General features: G+C 37.8%; 1 protein-coding gene across 2 annotated transcripts; it reads left to right on the top strand.

The window, feature by feature from the left end:
- The first annotated feature begins 10,466 nt into the window (after positions 1-10,466).
- nr4a1 (nuclear receptor subfamily 4, group A, member 1) lies at positions 10,467-18,427 on the top strand. 2 transcript variants are annotated; one of them, XM_083520940.1, is made up of 7 exons: positions 10,467-10,597; positions 12,596-13,304; positions 13,661-13,790; positions 13,928-14,082; positions 15,347-15,549; positions 15,991-16,169; positions 17,087-18,427. In XM_083520940.1, the coding sequence occupies exons 2-7, from the start codon at positions 12,603-12,605 to the stop codon at positions 17,341-17,343; spliced, it is 1,626 nt and encodes a 541-aa protein (XP_083377066.1). In that variant the 5' UTR covers positions 10,467-10,597; positions 12,596-12,602; the 3' UTR covers positions 17,344-18,427. The 2 variants fall into 2 exon arrangements, with proteins under 2 accessions (XP_083377066.1, XP_083377065.1); XM_083520939.1 differs by having other exon boundaries at positions 12,505-13,304.
- Positions 18,428-18,851: the final 424 nt, after the last annotated feature.

Below are 18,851 nucleotides of genomic sequence, written 5' to 3'. Positions count from 1 at the left end.
AAACATTTATGATTTAATATACGAAATTTTTACACTTTATTTTAATTGACAATGACAATTACATTTTGCAATCAGACAGTCAGCTCTGAATATTTGGTTTGACTTTTTCTAAAACTATTTAATTGGATTTGTCTAATGGTTCTTTTACTTTGTGACATGATGCTGTGATTTCATTTGTGAATTTAAAAAACCCCTTTTGGAAAGATTGCTTTACTTCTTTGTCTTCTTTTTTTTGACAGAATTGCTTGATCTTTTTTTCATTCTGGTATGTTGAAGAGGTTGTTGTGTTGATGGTTAATGCAGTGTTGAGTTCTACAACTTGATTTTCATTTTAGGAAATAAAACCTCACAAATCAACTGTTTTTGACTTTTCACTAACACGTATCTTGTTGTTGAGGACTAGTGCATCTTCAAGCCTATTTTCAATACGATTGAAATCCTCAAGTACTTTTGAATTCAGCTACTCTAAGACTTTTATTCAAGTCATATTGGAATTGTTGACTTTTAACCTGTAATAGAGAAAGTTAAGCAGTAAGTCATGTGCACTTTTATGCAAGCACTAATTAAAAAAAGCACTAATTTAAAAACTTGCAAAATACTTGATTTCTTTGTTTCCTTTCTGATTTTACTAATTGACTTATCATATAAAGACAGACACCTGTAAGAGGGTTATGGAAAAAACAAAACCACCTTCACATATTTTCAAGTTCACATACTCTCTGCAGTTTCCAGTATGTCCTCTAGTTCTAAAAGTGCACTATAAAACATTTCAGGGGCAATTCCTTTAGGAAGTGCTAAAACATACCTGTTCTGGCAGCCAATCTTTAAAATCATCAATGCTGGAATTAATCAGTGTGGGAGCATTTCTCTTGACGTTATCAAGCACAGGCCAGGGTATGGAGTTTGCTTAGCTGCTACGGTCACTCCACAATTATGTTGTACTTTCAAAAAAGCATCAAATGTAATTTCTGCATGAAGTGTAATTGGCCTGAGGACTTTTATCTAAATGGGTTTTAATTGAAAATGTTCTTATATATTGTATATTGTATACCTCTCAGAATCATTGACTGTTTCAGATTTCGATTTCTTAGAAGGACATGATATAATCGTTTATACATCTAGTTCATTCATTACATTTCCTTCTTCTCTCAACAGTCAGCTGATCTATGATGTGTCCATGACATTTGTCTGACATCGCCTGTGATGTAATAACTAGTAGCATCATTTCTGACACATGGAAAACTGTCGATTATGAAATATTATTGGTTATGATACTCAAAAAAGGCCGCAGTACAGTTATTAAAACCATTTTCCTTTTTTTCATTTTCAGCAGATTTTGGCTTAAGGGGAAGCAGCTTGCGCAACATGCGTACTATAACCACAATGTTCACTTTCATTTTATCAGTGGTGGATTTACACAAACCACGTACGTGAGTTAAAGTAGAGGTACACTTGGTAAAATATTACTACAATAAAAGTGTCCATTTATAATTCACTTGAGTAAAAGTACAAAAGTATTTGCCTAAAATGGACTTGTCATTTTTGTCTTTTGCTTAATCAGCTCAGTTTATGTGAGAAGACTCCAATGTTACTCAGCACACTGATCTATTAATAAAATTATATTAATAAATCAAACTTGGATTGATATCTAATCAAAACATCATGAGCCCAAAACCATCTTTTCCACTACTTAAAAAAATTGCATAAATTAGGCCACTGGTGTTGAGGCAAGTCAGGAGTTTCTTCCATCATTTCTTTCTCTCAAAATGTTCTACTTGCTTGGTAACTTACGCTGAAATGTATGTTCATGCTAAGTTGATACAAACAAGTGGCAATTAATCTTCTTTCGGCTTCTCCCATTAGGGGACGCCACAGCAAATCATACATCTCCATAGCTCCCTGTCCTCTACATCTGCCTCTTTCAAACCAACTGCCTGCATGTCTTCCCTCACTACATCCATAAACCTTCTCCTTGGCCTTCCTCTTTTCCTCCTTCCTGGCGGCTCCATCCTCAGCATTCTCCTACTGATATACTCCTTGTCCCTCCTTTGTACATGTCCAAACCATCTCAATTGTTCCTCTCTCACCTTGCCTCCAAAACGTCCTACATCCTGTTAGCAAAATCTACCACCATCTGCCCTTCCACATTCCTCTCCCTAAGACCACACCTACCCATCACCTCCTCATCACCTCTGTTCTCTTCACCTACGTGCCCATTAAAATCTGCCCCAATCACCAATCTTTCTTTCCTAGGTACACTCTCCACCACTTCATCTAACTCTTTCCTTCTCCTCCATCTCACAACCCACTTGTAGAGCATAGGCCTTGATGACATTCACTTGTATCATCGCCACTTCAACTTCCAGCTTCACGTTCAATAGAAAAACTCTTAATCTTTACTACACTCTTACTGTACTCATCCTTCAGAATCACCCCTACACCATTTCTCTTCCAATCCACACCATGATAGAACAGTTTAAACACCTCCAATGTTAATGGCCTTACTCCCTTTCCACTTGGTCTCCTGAACACACAACATATCTACCTTTCTCCTTTCCATCATATCAACTATCTCAATGTGTAGTGTACCCACTATAACCTTCACTCTCCTCCACTTCTCCTTTCCCTGCTGTCTCTGTAGATGTCTTCCTCCTTTCCTTCTCCTTATTTGGCCAACACTAGCCCAATTTCCACCAGTACCCTGTTGGCTAATGGTACCTGAAGCGGTCGACCGTTCTGGTATGAAATTCTGGTTTGTGATCACATGTTTTACGCTGGATGCCCTTCCTAACACAACCCTCCCCATTTGATCTGGGCTTGGGACTGGCACTAAGAGTGCACCGGCTTGTGCAACAATAATGGCTGGGTTCCCAAGTGGCAATCAATACAAGTTCAAAACAGAGAACACACTCTACCCTGTTTGGTGGCTTGCTGTGTGTTTCACCAGTTACGTTTTATCCACTCATAAATAAAAAGGAACGACTGATTCAACAAAATGTAGTTGAGTAAAAAAAAAAAATTGACTTTGAAATGTAGTGAAGATAAAGTTAAATTCTCCTCAAAGGAAAATACTAAAGTACAAATACACACAAAAAGCTACTTAAGTACAGTAATTAATTACATTTACTTTGTTACTGGCCACCACTGCATTTCATATTATCTCAACTGACTACATGAAGTCCTTTCAGATTTGTTTCTTACAATCTCTCCTGTGTCCAATTTTATCATCACTACTCAATTCATTTAAAAAACACCTCATTTCTAAACAGTTTAACAAGAACTGTGAAACAAGTCACTTCTAGGTTTCACTATGGAATCGTGAAGTTGATATTTCCATTACAACAAATTTAAAGTATTGATTACACACAGCATGAAATGATGTGAAGTAGACTGTTCCCCAAAACAGGGTAGTGATGAGACGCAGTGGCATTGTGTGAACATGTGATCTTTGAACATGTTGCAGCAATACTTCTCCAATATTGGATTTGACTAGGCTTGGTCACACAATGAAACTCTAGAGTAGTATAGTGGCTGCTGGCATACAGGCAAAGATCTTTGACAAATCTTTTATAACTCCTGTCATGACTTGTAACACTGTACATCCAGGCAATATTCTCAATATTTCAATATTCATGGGAAATATAATGTGATATAGTTCAGATAAATATGATTCAGTCTTTAATCACAAGTCCAATTTACAATTTTTTTGTTCTGTCAGAATCAGAACCAGAATCAGGTTAATTGGCCAAGTGTGTTGACACACACAAAGAATTTGGTTCCAGCTGTAAGTTACTCAAATACAGACATAAATAAAACAATGTGAGACAATAGATACACTATTAGTATTAAACATGGATAAAGATTATGTGACAGATCAGTAATGTACATAAAGTGTGAGAGTGCATGGTAGTGCAAATGACACTATTGTGCGTCAGGCACGGTAAAGAGTTACTTTAGAACTTTGCACTTTAGAACTTTAGAACTTTAGAACTGTACTTTGTACTTTAGAACTTTAGAACTGTACTTTGTACTTTAGAACTTTAGAACTTTAGAACTGTACTTTGTACTTTAGAACTTTAGAATTGTACTTTGTATTTTAGAACTTTAGAACTGTACTTTGTACTTTAGAACTTTAGAACTTTAGAACTGTACTTTGTACTTTAGAACTTTAGAACTGTACTTTGTATTTTAGAACTTTAGAACTATACTTTGTACTTTAGAACTTTAGAACTGTACTTTGTACTTTAGAACTTTAGAACTGTACTTTGTACTTTAGAACTTTGTACTTTGTCTGTCTGACAGCAAGTTAACAGCAGTAACTTCAAAACTGCATGCGACACCTACAGTCCTTAAATCACCTTAAATAAAATATGAAAAAACTATTATATGAAACTGTATATAATATGTGAATTACACTGTATGCAAAATACATCACCAGACTCTTATTACAGGAGAAAAAGTATTTTACAAACAACAATTACTACAGACCCTTAAAGGTAACATGGGTATTCTTAAAATAAAGTGCAGCTACAAAATAACATAATGAGCCCACAAATTAATATTACAATGCAACAAAAAGGTTTGTATCCACAATTTGGGTAATTGTGTGAGCTTGACATGTTGTGAACAAATAAATAAACCTTAATATGTGCTCAGTCAGTAACAGCAATAAAATGCACTATAATCTATTTATTTTGAGAATTTCTGTGAGCTGACAAAGGTTTAATAATATCGCCCTCACCTCCAATGACTAGGTTTCTGTGTTTCGCTACAAAAACTCAATTTATTTGTTTAGGAAGGTATTTCTTTGTAATAATATAGACCCAAAGAAACATTAATAAAACGAATGGCTTTTTTTATATCGACTTGCGGCTTCCATATATAAAAACAAGCCGTAGATCTTGTTGGAAAATAACCACCAATGTCACCTCAGTGGACGTGTTGAATAACTAGCACCCTAGCTGCATTCTTATTTCATTTCTGTCTTATACTAAACAAACAAAAAAAAAAAAACACAGTAATAAATATTATGATTCAATCATTAAAGGAGACCCAAAAAAGGGTCATCTGCATAACATAGCTAGCAAAAAGTTCATATAAGGGCATAGCTAACATTATCTAGGCTCCATAGGTGAGCTGTGTAGCCTGACTAACTAAAGTAATAATGTGTCCTAAACTGTGAAAAACATGCAGAAATTGCCTCAGACTTTAATAAATAAGATTAAAAACAGGGAAGATACATTTTAGAACCAGCAGAACTAGATTTAAAGCCACTCCTATAACTATTAGCATAAAAATCACCACAGCTGAGCTAATACGATAGTTAACAAAGTGTAACCCATAAGCTAGAGCATGTCATGTACAAGGGAGAAGGAGTATATGGATAGAGACAACAGATGGAAAAAAATATCAAAATATAGTCTGAAGACTAAAAACAAAAAGGCTGTATAAAAGGTATAGCATAGCATGTATTTATAAAACAATAGAGAAGCAGGAAGTGGTTTTTCTCAAAAACATACAGGTAGAACATGGTGCAATTTTCAAGGCAAAAGATTCAATTTTGTATTTTATATACTATTTTGTATTATTTGCACCATCGTAAGAGTGACGTTTGACAACGAGTTGTCAGTGGCCTGTTGATTTAAAGCTTAACCAACCATATGTCTATGCAGCAAATCTACTCAGAGAGCAGATTACATTGTAGGCAGTTATTACATGTTGTATTTGGTGCAAAAGCTCATGGTTGTCCTGTATGCTGTAGGCTGATGAACATGGTCATATATTTGTCAAAATGAAAAAGACGGTTACAGCGTTGGGCTGCAGTCTACACAGGGGGTAAATCATTGGGTTTCAAAGCCAGCTGGTTGATACTTTGCTCAACCACAATGTGGGAGTGTGTGTGTGTGTGTGTGTGTGTGTGTGTGTGTGCGTGAGCTGTGAACATCCTATCCTGCTCATACCGTCGCAGAAGAGTTGTAATATGATCCCACACTCTTTCACTCTAACTATAACTGTTACTGCGTGCTAACGGAATGCTTTTTTATAAAGTCATTGACAAGGTCAGGTTGTTTCAAACATAATAAACACTCACACTTAACCTTTCATGTCCATGTTCACTCTCTTTCATCTCTTTCATTGTACATTTATGTAAATGTATTTATTGCCATGTAATTTATGTATAGAACACATAATATATTACTTAATACATAACACATCTATATATTTCTCACACAACTTTGTTTTAAACTGGTTAACTTTTGCCATGTATCCTTAAAGGGAGGATTTGGAATTTACACAGTTTTTCCTTTACCCAAAAATGTGGTAAATCAGCCATGACAAACAAGACATTGCTCCTTTAGTTTAGCTTGGAAGGTACCTTGGGGAATGTAACTACCATGTTAGCGTGGGTGAAAGACTAAATGAGTTGTAGGGTATCTCGAATGTTATGCGGTTTCTGACACAGCAATTCATTGAAATGGACAGGATGGTGACAGTTAGAAACAAAAAATGAGATTAAAATAAAAAATATAAAAGGCAGATCAATTCCTTCCTCAGTTAGCACATGGCATTTGGTGCGATGACCAAGCAAGTCAGAAGTGGCATTGAATTGTAGATCAGAAACCACTGTTGTGATAAAGCAAACTCGGGTGATAGGATTGTTTTGTGTGTGTGTGTGTGCGTGCGTGTGTGTGTGTGTGTGTGTGTGTGTGTGTGTGTGTGTGTGTTTGTGTTTAAATTATATATACATACAGTGTACACATTATGAAAACAGTTGGTTTCTGAATACATTTTTCCCTCAATGAACCGTAGCTCCCCAGTACCAACAGCACTAATGCAGCCCCAGACCATGATGCTGCCACCACCATGCTTGACTGTAGTCAAGACACAATTTTCTTGGTCCTCCTCACCAGGCCGTCGCCACACATGCTGGACACCATCTGAGCCTAACAAGTTTATCTTAGTCTCATCATACCACAGGACATGGTTCCAGTAATTCATGCTCTTGGACAGGTCGTCTTCTGCAAACTGTTTGCAGGCTTTCTTATGAGCCAGATTCAGAAGAGGCTTACTTCGTCTTGTTGCACTGACAAGCGGCCTTCTGCTTCTGCAACCTCTAAAGCAGTGATCCCCAACCTGTTTTGCGTCACGGACCGGCATTTAAGGTGTGGCGGATAAATACAACTAAAAAAAAACCTTTAAGAAGGTAGCGGATGGAGGTAAGACATGTGACCGGGGCATCATGACATGCATCAAGAGTGAGTCATAGACAGATGTGGTAAGGAGAATCCGGTCATTTTCCAAAAAAAAACATCGTTCAGAATCAGATAATAAATAAAACGGAAATAATGTAAGTTATGTATTCTTTCTGTGCGGCCCGGTACCAATTGACCCACGGACCGGTGCCGGTCCACGGCCTGGGGGTTGGGGACCACTGCTCTAAAACAATGCTGGCAGCACTCATGCGTCTGTTTTTTAAAGCCAGCTTCTGCACCTGATGGACAGCATGTGGACTCACCTTCTTTGATTCTTCTTTGGCTAAATGATATAAGTTGTAGGGTATCTCGAATGTTTTATATATATATATATATATATATATATATATATATATATATATATAAAACATAAATATATAAAACATATATATATATATATATATATATATATATATATATATATATATATATATATATATATATATATATATATATATATATATATAACTGTTTCAACTGTTTAAAGCTTAATTATACATATTCAAAGCTCAGGCCAGAGGCCTCTATTTCCCCCTGCTCATGTTGTAGATCAGGAAGCAGGCCTTTTCACCTGTTACTCTACAGGATGCTAAGAAGCACTGTGTGGTGTCTTTAATGCTGCGGTGCTGCTGCAGGAAAATCGACACGTCATTTCTCGGTGTGTGTGATGTGAGGTGGACAGGGGCCTGGTGTCTGCTCTGCTCCGCTGGGCTTCCCCATTTCGAGGATTCCTTCGACGTCAGTTAGACACGTCATCAGACCTGCTCATCTTACTTTTCTCCGTTCTAAATGGAAGTGAACTAGAGTGAAGTTGGGCCTGTTCGAGAAGGCCTGATAAACAGCAAGCGGAAGTGGGCGGGGCTTTGACTCAAGGAGACGAGAGAGAGAATTAGAGCATAAAAAAAAAACGATGTCAATGAAAAGATAAGAAGAAAGGAAGAAAGAAAGATGTTGATATTAAATGGTAGATAGATCCCATGAAGATCTTTTTTCAGAAGAAGTTCACATCTTTCGGATGAAAAATTAAACTTACACTTGAAAAAAATTGTGTAAAAGTTTCCTTTAAAAAAAAAAAATTAAAACCTGCAACTTTCAATCCTAAGGCTAAAAATAGTTCTGTGTAAAGAATCCACAGAAGTAATCTTCAAGCTGATCTCGATCAGGGTCTGGACCAGCAGATGTAAATAATATATGGTTTTAAAGTAAAATCGTTCATCAACACATCATTATCCTGCTTCTTACATAAACATTTGAGGGACATTACATGCAGTCATGTGAGCAGCCATGTTGTGGGTATGGTGAGAACCCGTATCATGTGGCAGAAAGAGGGCCTGTCATGGGAATATGTGTGTGTGTGTGTGTGTGTGTGTGTGTGTGTGTGTGTGTGTGTGTGTGTGTGTGTGTGTGTGTGTGTGTGTGTGTGTGTCGAAAGTGAAATCCAAAGGAGGTGATAGGAGACTATTAAAAGCAGGAGGATTCCTCTGTGGCTCTGTTAATAGCTCCTGCTTTCAACATCTAACAGGCTGTCTCATTCACGTGGAACACGTATGAGAGTGACAATAACTCCTGCGTGTTTCTATTTACAATGCTTGAAACTAACACTACTCCTGATTATGAGAATTAGACTTCTGCTCAGTGTGGCTCAGTGTGTGCAGTGCAACTAGTCTTGAGTCTTCATGTTATGATTTTTCTTTTTAAAAGGAGGCTTGGAGAGTCCCAGCCTGCTGAAATGATCTACACTCAAATATACAGTACGGAACATATCGGGGGGGAGAAAATGTACTAAACCGGATCAGTTGTTGTTTTTGCCTTCAAGTGAACAAATATTGTACCATCTGTGTGTATATGAAGGTTTTCCTAGAAAGGTGCATAGTGTAACTTTAAAAAGAACTACAGTGTTTCTAAATAAACCATGATTTAGTTTGCATGTAATTATGAAGAATTTCCATGATATGGAGTGAAACACACACATACAAAACACAAACACACACACACACACACACACACACACACACACACACACACACACACACACACACACACACATACACTAGAGTAGGTATAATGAGCAATGGTAATCAACAGATCCTACCATAAGCATTGACTAAACATCACTTTATAATAAAGTATATAAGGCAAAATATTATTTTCTCTCTCTCTCTCTCTCTCTCTCTCTCTCTCTCTCTCTCTCTCTCTCTCTCTCTCTCTCTCATAGGTACAAGGAAGTACAATGAACTGCACATCCTGTCTTAAACATACTATGAGTGTTCGTTTGCTGGCCAATCAGTCATTTCTCTCTCTCTCTCTCTCTCTCTCTCTCTCTCTCTCTCTCTCTCTCTCTCTCTCTCTCTCTCTCTCTCTCGTATCTAAAGGGAAGTTTAATGAAAAGCACATCCGGTCTTATATATATCACTTCAAATGCTAATCAGAAAAAGAAAAAGGGAATGAAAAACAATATGAACTGAATAAAAGAAAGAAAGAAAGAAAGAAAGAAAGAAAGAAAGAAAGAAAGAAAGAAAGAAAGAAAGAAAACACGATTGCGCTCTCTCGCGCGCTCTATCTATCTATCTATCTATCTATCTATCTATCTATCTATCTATCTATCTATCTATCTATCTATCTATCTATCTATAATAAAGTGGTCATTCCATTAACATTAAATAATTTAAATAAAAAATAAATAAAGTTTAATGTTTATTTAGCAATCACACCATGTGCATAAAAAATTATAGATAGACAGATAGATATATAGACAGATAGATATATAGACAGACAGACAGACAGACAGACAGACAGACAGATAGATAGATAGATAGATAGATTTTTTTTCAAACGGCGAACAGAGGGGATTTTACGCCACTCCGTCTGATCTCTCTCTCTCTCTCTCTCTCTCTCTCTCTCTCTCTCTCTCTCTCTCTCTCTCTCTCTCTTCTCTATATCTCTATTTTTAACCGATTTCTGCGAGTTTTGTCGCCGCTCACTTGCCCCCCTCCGAGCGCGCTACTATATTTAGCTCTGCAGACGCTCCCGGCTCGTTTTGCGTCAATGGAATCCCGAGCGTGCGTCACGCCAACAGAGCTCGCGCGCGCTGATTGGCCCGACGGCCGGAAAGATTTTCTCCGCCGCCCCCCTTGCGCGCGCGTATTGGCGAGTGGAACCTGCGACGTCACGGTGGTCCCCCGGATAAATATCCCGAGCGGACCCGGGCGCTCCGACGCGTCCGTCTCAGAGCCGGGCAGAGCGCGCGCAGAGCAGCGGCGGTGGTGGTGATGCGCGAGCTTAGTTCGCACTACGGACATTTACAAACGAGTCCAGGGGAAACACTGAGTCGCAAAAACAATCAGGTAAGCGGCGTTCTTTATTCCTTACTTAATAGATACAGAACATCTTTAAACAGAACTTTATATATATATATATATATATATATATATATATATATATATATATATATATATATATATATATATATATATATATATAAATATATATATATATATATATATATATATATATATATATATATATATATATATATATATATATATATAGAGAGAGAGAGAGAGAGAGAGAGAGAGAGAGAGAGAGAGAGAGAAAGAAAGAGAGAGAGGGTTCAGATGTGGCTTCATAAAATAGTTTTATTAAGTGACTGAGAGAACCATTAAGGAAGATTGATTTCCGGTCCGGATTGGGTTAGGGTTAGGGTTAGGGATTGCAGTTTTGCGTTTGTATGTGGCACCTGTCTTCAGTTTAAAGACACTGTATAATCAAAAAAAGATTTGTAAACATGGGCAATGTTTAATGCACTTTTATAATATTGTTGTCTATAAACCGATGCATTCAATTTCATCAGTCGATTTATTTTACTTCCAATGCTGCTCATAAACTAATCAACTGATTTCATGAATCGATTCATTTGACTTCTTTTGATTTCTTTATTCAACTTGTAAGCAACGATGTTATGTAATAACCACATTCTACAGCCTGAGTAAATGTTGGGCTTATTATAGTTTAGCTGATGATCAGAAACAGTGATGAAACTCCAAAAGCTGCTCCACATGGCTTCATAACAGAATATAACAACAGTGTGAAAAAAAAAAAGTCTGAAACACCCCCTAAAAAGTTTTAAAGCTTGTTCGTTAAGGCATAGAATTCTCTTTCAGCTGTTTCTCATTACTGAAAGATTAGATACCTAAGACCAGAAGAAAGCAAATTCAACCTCACCTCTCAGGGTATCTAAAATCTCTTCAGACTGTACCAGACAGATCTTCATGCAAAGCTCGGATTTGGCTTTTAAATCTCAACAACATGCAAACAACGAAAAATAAGATTTCTTTGCAAGACAAAAGAGCTGCATTTGTTTACCAGGTTGTCATCAGTATCTTCTGAGATGTTAAAAGACTAATTGATGAAATCGATTTGAATGGAATTATAGCCAGGAGTTTTTATATTATGGTCATGCTGATGAGCTGTAAACATTTCGAACAGGAGGGTAGATGCATCTCAGGCACCTGATCTGATTCGGCTCGTAGATCATCTTAAGGTCAGTGTGTTAGACGAGGCTAGGCGATAATCTGTGCAGGGACAAGACCTTCCTGGGCTTTAAATAGTCCTATCTGACATGCTCGTGCATCCATTTTTGCTTCTCGTTACATTCCAGACTGTCAAGTTGCACCTCAAAGACCGTATTGTGTTTGTGGTTTTGAGCATCGAAGAGCTTCTATGTGTATAGGTTCCAAAACTGAGATTGTAGGTGTGTTCTCTTCCCATTGACAATTCCCTTCTTATTCCCAATGACAATTCCACAGACTTTAATTTAAACCTGAGACCTGAGACTTTGTGTTTTGCATTCAGGACATTTCACTGTTGTCCTGTTCACTGGTGCACATGTGAAAGCCAGTTCTAGAGTTTCTACAGTTTTATATATATATATATATATATATATATATATATATATATATATATATATATATATATATATATATATATATACTCGTATGGGTGATATATAAATAGCCCTTACGCTGCTTTCCAGGCTTTCTCAGAAACGTCTACTCGAAGTCAGTTCATGTAGTGGTGATTACATTACTCATCAAGTTCTTGCTCTGTTTACTCTGAGATAATATGCATGCTGCAGTCTAGAAAGGGTTTTCATTTATTTTTTAACACAAGTATCATTTAAAATAAGCAGGACAAGAAAACAAGAAAGCATTTTGCGATACTGAAAAGTAGCTCTTGTGGTTCTGCTCTACAGACATGACTTGTGTTCAAAGCCAACATGGAATCCAGCCTTATGAGAGCATTCTCTTCAGCTCAGAGCTTATGAACCCTGACTTCACCTCCAGGTTGGCCATGGACGTGAGCGAACAGCGCGAACAGCGCGAGCAGCTCTCCACCTCCTCTCTGCCAAGCATCACGTCTCTGGTGGGAGGCTACGGGGGAGAATTCGATGCCTACTCCTGTCAGCTTTCTAGTGCTTCTGCCACTGCTTCAACCTGCATCGGCGCCACGTCAGGACAGGACTTCTTCAAGCTGGACGACCTGCAGGTTCACGGCTGCTATCCCGGCATGTTTACCTTGAGCTACATGGATGATGCGCTGTCAACATCAGGTGGCTCGAACTGTTTCGGCAGCCCCGTTTCGGCTCCTTCACCCTCGACCCCAGGTTTCCAGTCAGTGCCTTCCTGGGATGGAGCGTATGGGTCCTGCTCTCCTGATGCAAGCTGCTGGGGTTCGGAGAAGACTCCTCTTCCTCAGGCCTCTTCCTTTTTCACTTTTGGACCTTTCTCAGGAGAGGACATGTCTCCTCTGGGGCAGATGCAGCAACATCAGCTTCCTGATCAAGATCCATTTTCTCAAAGCCATCAGAACAGCTTCAGTCCACTCAGGTTGGATCCCAGCAGCAGGGACAGTTCGGTTTTGGTGGACAATCAGCTGTCCCCCAAACTCAAGAGTCCAACGGGAAACGAAGGGTGCTGTGCAGTGTGCGGGGACAACGCCTCCTGCCAGCACTATGGAGTGCGCACCTGCGAGGGCTGCAAGGGCTTCTTTAAGGTGAATATCGAGCTCAATTTTAAAGGGGCAGTCTGAATTTTTTAGAGACCATTTTTAGAGTGCCTTCTCTTCAAACTGACCCCACCTTCTAACTTGAAACTCTGTATGCCTTGTAGGTTATTTTAAGGCCAATCTCTCATACCTTAGTAGGCCTATTTTGGGGCAGAGATTATTTATGGGCCAGAAAACTTGAAACAGAACCCCAAAAACAAGAAGACTATGATATGCTATACACATTGTATAATATAAAGTAGAACTATGTGTCACCTTCAATATTTTTTTAACCTTATTGCATCTTTGACCGCTTTGACCACGCAAATTGAACATATGTTTGTTGCTCTCATTTCTTTTTGTAGCGTACAGTACAGAAAAATTCCAAGTATGTATGCCTAGCTAATAAACAATGCCCAGTGGACAAGCGACGACGGAACAGGTGCCAGTTCTGTCGCTTTCAGAAGTGCCTGGCAGTGGGAATGGTGAAAGAAGGTGAGAAAAGCCTTAGCAAGTGTCACCTCCTACGCACAACAGATGGATGAATTCAATTATCTTTTTTTTTATTTATTTTTTTATGGTATTTCTTTTATATTTGTTGTAATGCTTGTGATTTTCTACTTCCTGTTCAGTCGTAAGGACAGACAGCCTAAAGGGCAGAAGGGGTCGGTTGCCTTCTAAACCCAAACCAGTCACAGAATCAGTGTTCCCTGGGAACATCATCACCTCCCTTGTGAATGCTCACATGGAATTCAACCCAGACACAACAAAACTGGACTACACAAGGGTGAGCATTTAATAAGAGAATAATCTCAAACTTAAGTAATACAGTTATGCTGTTAGCTTCTTAAATATAGGGGAGATAAAGTTTTATTTCTCACTCACTATTTTCCCTGTCATTTGAATGAGAAACCCAATGTAGAAGTTGCCGACTTTGGGCTGAAAGTTCCAGAAAACAGAAACTAAGAGCAAGTTATTAGTAAGCTATATGGAATTAGCATGAATGTTAAAACTTAGGAAGCTAATTTGTTTGGAGTTAGGGGTCTAAATCTTACCCCACCTCTATTAGTAGGTAATTACCGTATTTTCCGGACTATAAGCCGCTACTTTTTTCCCATGTTTTTGAACCCCGCGGCTTAAACAACGAAGTGGCTAATTTATGAATTTTTCCTGGGGTTTTCCCCCAAAAAACTGAACCCCATAACATTAGACCAATAAAATTTCCGAACGGAAACCAAAAAACGCACCTCACCTGTGTTCTGAGCTGCACGGCATCGGGGGAAAAACTTCCATCGGGTGATTTTTAAACGCATGACGATGCCAAAAGATAAAATAGTTGTGAAAGGAAGGAGGAAGACAGTGAACAATGACTTTCTTGGTCGGCTACTGTTTAGATACAAGCCGTTGTAACGCGTTGAGTCTGGGTGAAGGGAAGAGCTCACTAACTCCAGTTGCAACAGAAATCATATAAGCACAGACAGGTTTCCAAAACTCTTACTTTTTTATTTTTCTTGGCAACAGCGTTACAAGTTAGTCAAAGAAACTTAGAAATTAACATCAGAAAATAATAAGGACATGTTCCTCGTCTTGAACACACGCAGTAATACCGGAAGAATGCAGTGCCATGCTATTCCCAAAATACCGCTATGCTCTTAAAGGAAGCGCAACATATTTCACCCGTTACACCGTGTGTAACGTGTCTTTCGTTAAAGCCTGTGTAAAGTACATTAGTGTAGACACCTGCGGCTTATTTATGGTAAAAATAAAAATATTTGTAAAATTCAGTGGGTGCGGATTATATATGCGCTTTATAGTCTGGAAATTATGGTAAATGGCGTTGTGTGTAATGTAACAAAAACTATAATCAAGGCGAAAGGAAAAAAAAAAAAACTAACAAAATCAAGACCTCATGCTAGTAATCAAGTCATCCTTTTGTGGGTTTTTCCTTTGGCAAGCATTTTTTTTTCCTACATTGCTTTTATGATCTTTATGCAGCTCATGAAGTAAAAAAGTCCAGTTGCTGATGATACCTGTTCCTGTTTTCTTGTCAGTATCAGGAGACCATGGTTAGCATGTCTGAAAAAGAGGATGCCCATGACATCCAGCAGTTTTACGACCTGCTGACCGGCTCCATGAGCGTGATCAGAAAGTGGGCCGAAAGCATCCCAGGATTCACCACGTTCTCAAAGGAGGATCAGGATTTGCTTTTCGAATCAGCCTTCGTCGAGCTCTTCATATTACGACTGGCTTACAGGTATCTCACTACGATAATGATCGTAATGTAACTGAATACTCAAATCAGGAACTGGTCAGAAATGATCTAAGGACAATAATAAACAAACCGAAAAAAGTATTTTAACAATGAAAACAATATAACCGTTAATATGGACAAGGTTTCTGATGATTTCATATTTATGGACAATGTTTATGTATTAGTGCTTTTACACTGGAGTGTCTTTGCACTTTGTGATTTATTAGCAACAAGTCAAACTGTGCTTTTTTAAATCTATTTACCTTCAAGACAGAAAATAAACAGACACATTTGTGGGAGGATGTTGTTTATGGCTGCTGTCATTGGGAACAGAAAGTCATTTGTTTTGTGGATGTTTCATGACATTCATTGAAACCACAACAAGAAAAGAAAAATTACGTGTTGTTTTTCATTAATAAAAAAGTTGCGTTTTTTCCATTTTAGATTGCAGCCCGATACGGACAAACTGATCTTCTGCAACGGGGTGGTCCTTCACCGCACGCAGTGTGTGCGTGGATTCGGCGAGTGGATCGACTCCATTATGAAGTTCTCACAGAGTTTGCATCGTCTAAACTTGGACGTGGCGTCGTTCTGCTGTCTCGCCACACTAGTCATTATAACAGGTGAGTTCTACACTGATCTTTGTGCCTTTTTGTTACATTGACTAGGCTGTTCTACAAAGACACTGTTAATGATAGAATGTTTATTTATATTATATCATTGTTCATACTTACATTTTTTTACATTTAAATAATGAACCAGATTTAAAAAAAATGGTCAAGTTAGAGATACAGAAATAGAGAAACACATTTCAGTAGAAAAAGTACTAAATTTCCCCATATAAAGACCTCCATATGATTATAGATTGAAATAACAATTAAACAAAAAAGAATATATAGTTACAAATGCGTGTCTATGCCCTCAGCATACCGAGAATGCTAAACCGTTTCTGTGGAGCGTTTGTGCACTATATTAACGTATTCTCCGTTTAAGTGACTGCAGGACAGATATTGGTGAAGGAAGTGAAATTAAAGTGTGGTACAATGAAGAAAATTTCCATGAAACAGGGCGTCTCTGACAAAAGTTCTTCATCAGATGAAAGCGTCCTTTTTTAAAAAGCTGATGAAGGACTTTTATGTCAAACATCCTGCTTCTCTGGAAGCGCCTTCGTCACTTATTTCTATTTTTATTGTTTATATTGTTAATGATAATATTAAAATAATTGGCAAAATTATGTAGTCTTGAGCTTTTCATTCATGGTTTTAACATCAAATCATTGTGCAGGAAATGATCAAGAATGAAGAATTAAATTATTATAGGATGGCTTTTGGAATGTTTGAGCTTTCTGCGCAAACCTTTGGACAATAAATTTCATAAAAAAAGAGTCAAAGATCTGATTTACCCACAATATTTTGTTAGGCAAAAATAATAGATTTGAGAAGCTGTAATTATTCATTCATTACTATCAATTATAAGAGCCTATAGATTATAGAAGCAGCATAGAACCTCCTACCCTTACACTGTTCTCTCTTCATCACAGATCGCCACGGCTTGAAGGGGCTCAAACGGGTGGAAGATTTACAAAATCATCTCATAACGTGCCTCAAAGACCATGTCACCACGAGTGTCTCCGAACTGGCACGTCCCAACTACCTGTCCCGGCTGCTGGGGAAACTGCCTGAGCTCAGGACCCTTGGTACTCAAGGCTTTCACCGCATCCTCTACCTTAAACTAGAAGACCTTGTCCCACCTCCTCCGATCTTGGAGAAGATCTTCATGGAAACGATGCCTTTTTAAATCTGACTGCAATGCTATTTTCAGACACGGTTTTCAACAAAAGATTGTGATGACATGAACAAATGTGAACGTGGCAGAGAAGATATTTGGAAGCACTTGTCAAAGCCTGGCAGCTGTTTATTTTATTTCCTATTTTTATAAAAAAAATTTTAATACAATCTTATCAAAAGGAGAAAAATGATCATTCTGGAAAAAAAACTTGCCTCATGTTCCCCTAATTCAGTTTTCCTACTCCGGAATCGTGGCTTTTTTTGTTTTTCTGAACTTAAACAACAAAAATCTGTAATTTTTTGCAGCTTATCGATTGATACACGATCAATGATTACGTGGTGTGTTTGTATGTGTGTGTGTTTGAGAGGAATCACAACCTATCACTTAAACAGTATTAGAGCTTTATAACTTCAGGACGTACACGATATGACAATACCGATGTCATCAACATCCAGACAACATCGATGGTGCTTTAATAACACCCCTGTGGTTTATTTGAAAATGAAAAGGCCATGGACCAAAACTGATATTGTTTACTTGGTTGCACAAAATGACTAAATAAAGCCATATATCTCCACAAGACTTAGGAGTACAAAATGAATGTGAATGCAATAGAGAGAAAGAGAAAAGGGGGGAAAAATCACTTGCTTGATGTTTATGCCGTCTAGACTTTTCTTCACCAGACAACAAAAGTTTACACATCATTCGAATCCTGTTTGGGGAGTTTTTTTTGCCATACATATTCACATCTCTAAGCAGCGATAATAATCAATTTCCATCCCAACATTTCTAAAGATGTCCATGTTTTTTTTTTTTTGTTTTTTTTTTTGCAAGCCATTTAATTCTGAGTATTATTACGGACTGAAGAATTTGTTTAGTGTGCCAGCCAGACTTATACATATTTGGATGTACTGTATGTATAGAAATGGCTAAATATTATGCTATATATTTTGTCTTTATACTGGCATAGTGAAAATGTCTGGGCATTATGGTGTTTTTTTTATATATAATATTTTTGATATTCTTAGATGTTTGCTATCTTTCATTACCACTATTGTTCAGCACTATACATTAAACGAATATGAACAATCAATTTGATGGATGTTTTTTACTTCCAGCAAGAATACAAATGAATAAGGAGACAAATATACGTTTGTACAGATTTTTGCACAGTTTGTTAAAAAATTAAACATGAAATTAAATAATGAAATGAAACGGTTGAAGGGAAACCATTTTAAAATGCTTCATATGTTCAGTAAAGTATAAACAGTGTCTTCTTCTTCTATCTTCTTCTTTCGGCTTCTCACGTTAGGGAGCGGATCATTCGTCTCCATACCACCCTGTCTCCTACAGCTCCCTCTTTCACACCAACTACCTGCATGTTCTCCCTCACCACATCCATAAACCTCCTCCTTGGTCTTCCTCTTTTCCTCCTTCCTGGTGGCTCCATCCTCAGCTTTCTCCCACTGATATACCCCATGTCCCTCCTCTGCACATGTCCAAACCATCTCAATAAC

The sequence above is a fragment of the Silurus aristotelis genome (genome assembly GCF_946808225.1).
Source record: "Silurus aristotelis genome assembly, chromosome: 19".
NCBI classification, from domain to species: domain Eukaryota; kingdom Metazoa; phylum Chordata; class Actinopteri; order Siluriformes; family Siluridae; genus Silurus; species Silurus aristotelis.
The sequence above is the reverse complement of the archived record's forward strand: the minus strand, read 5'-3'. Positions and strand labels throughout refer to the sequence as shown.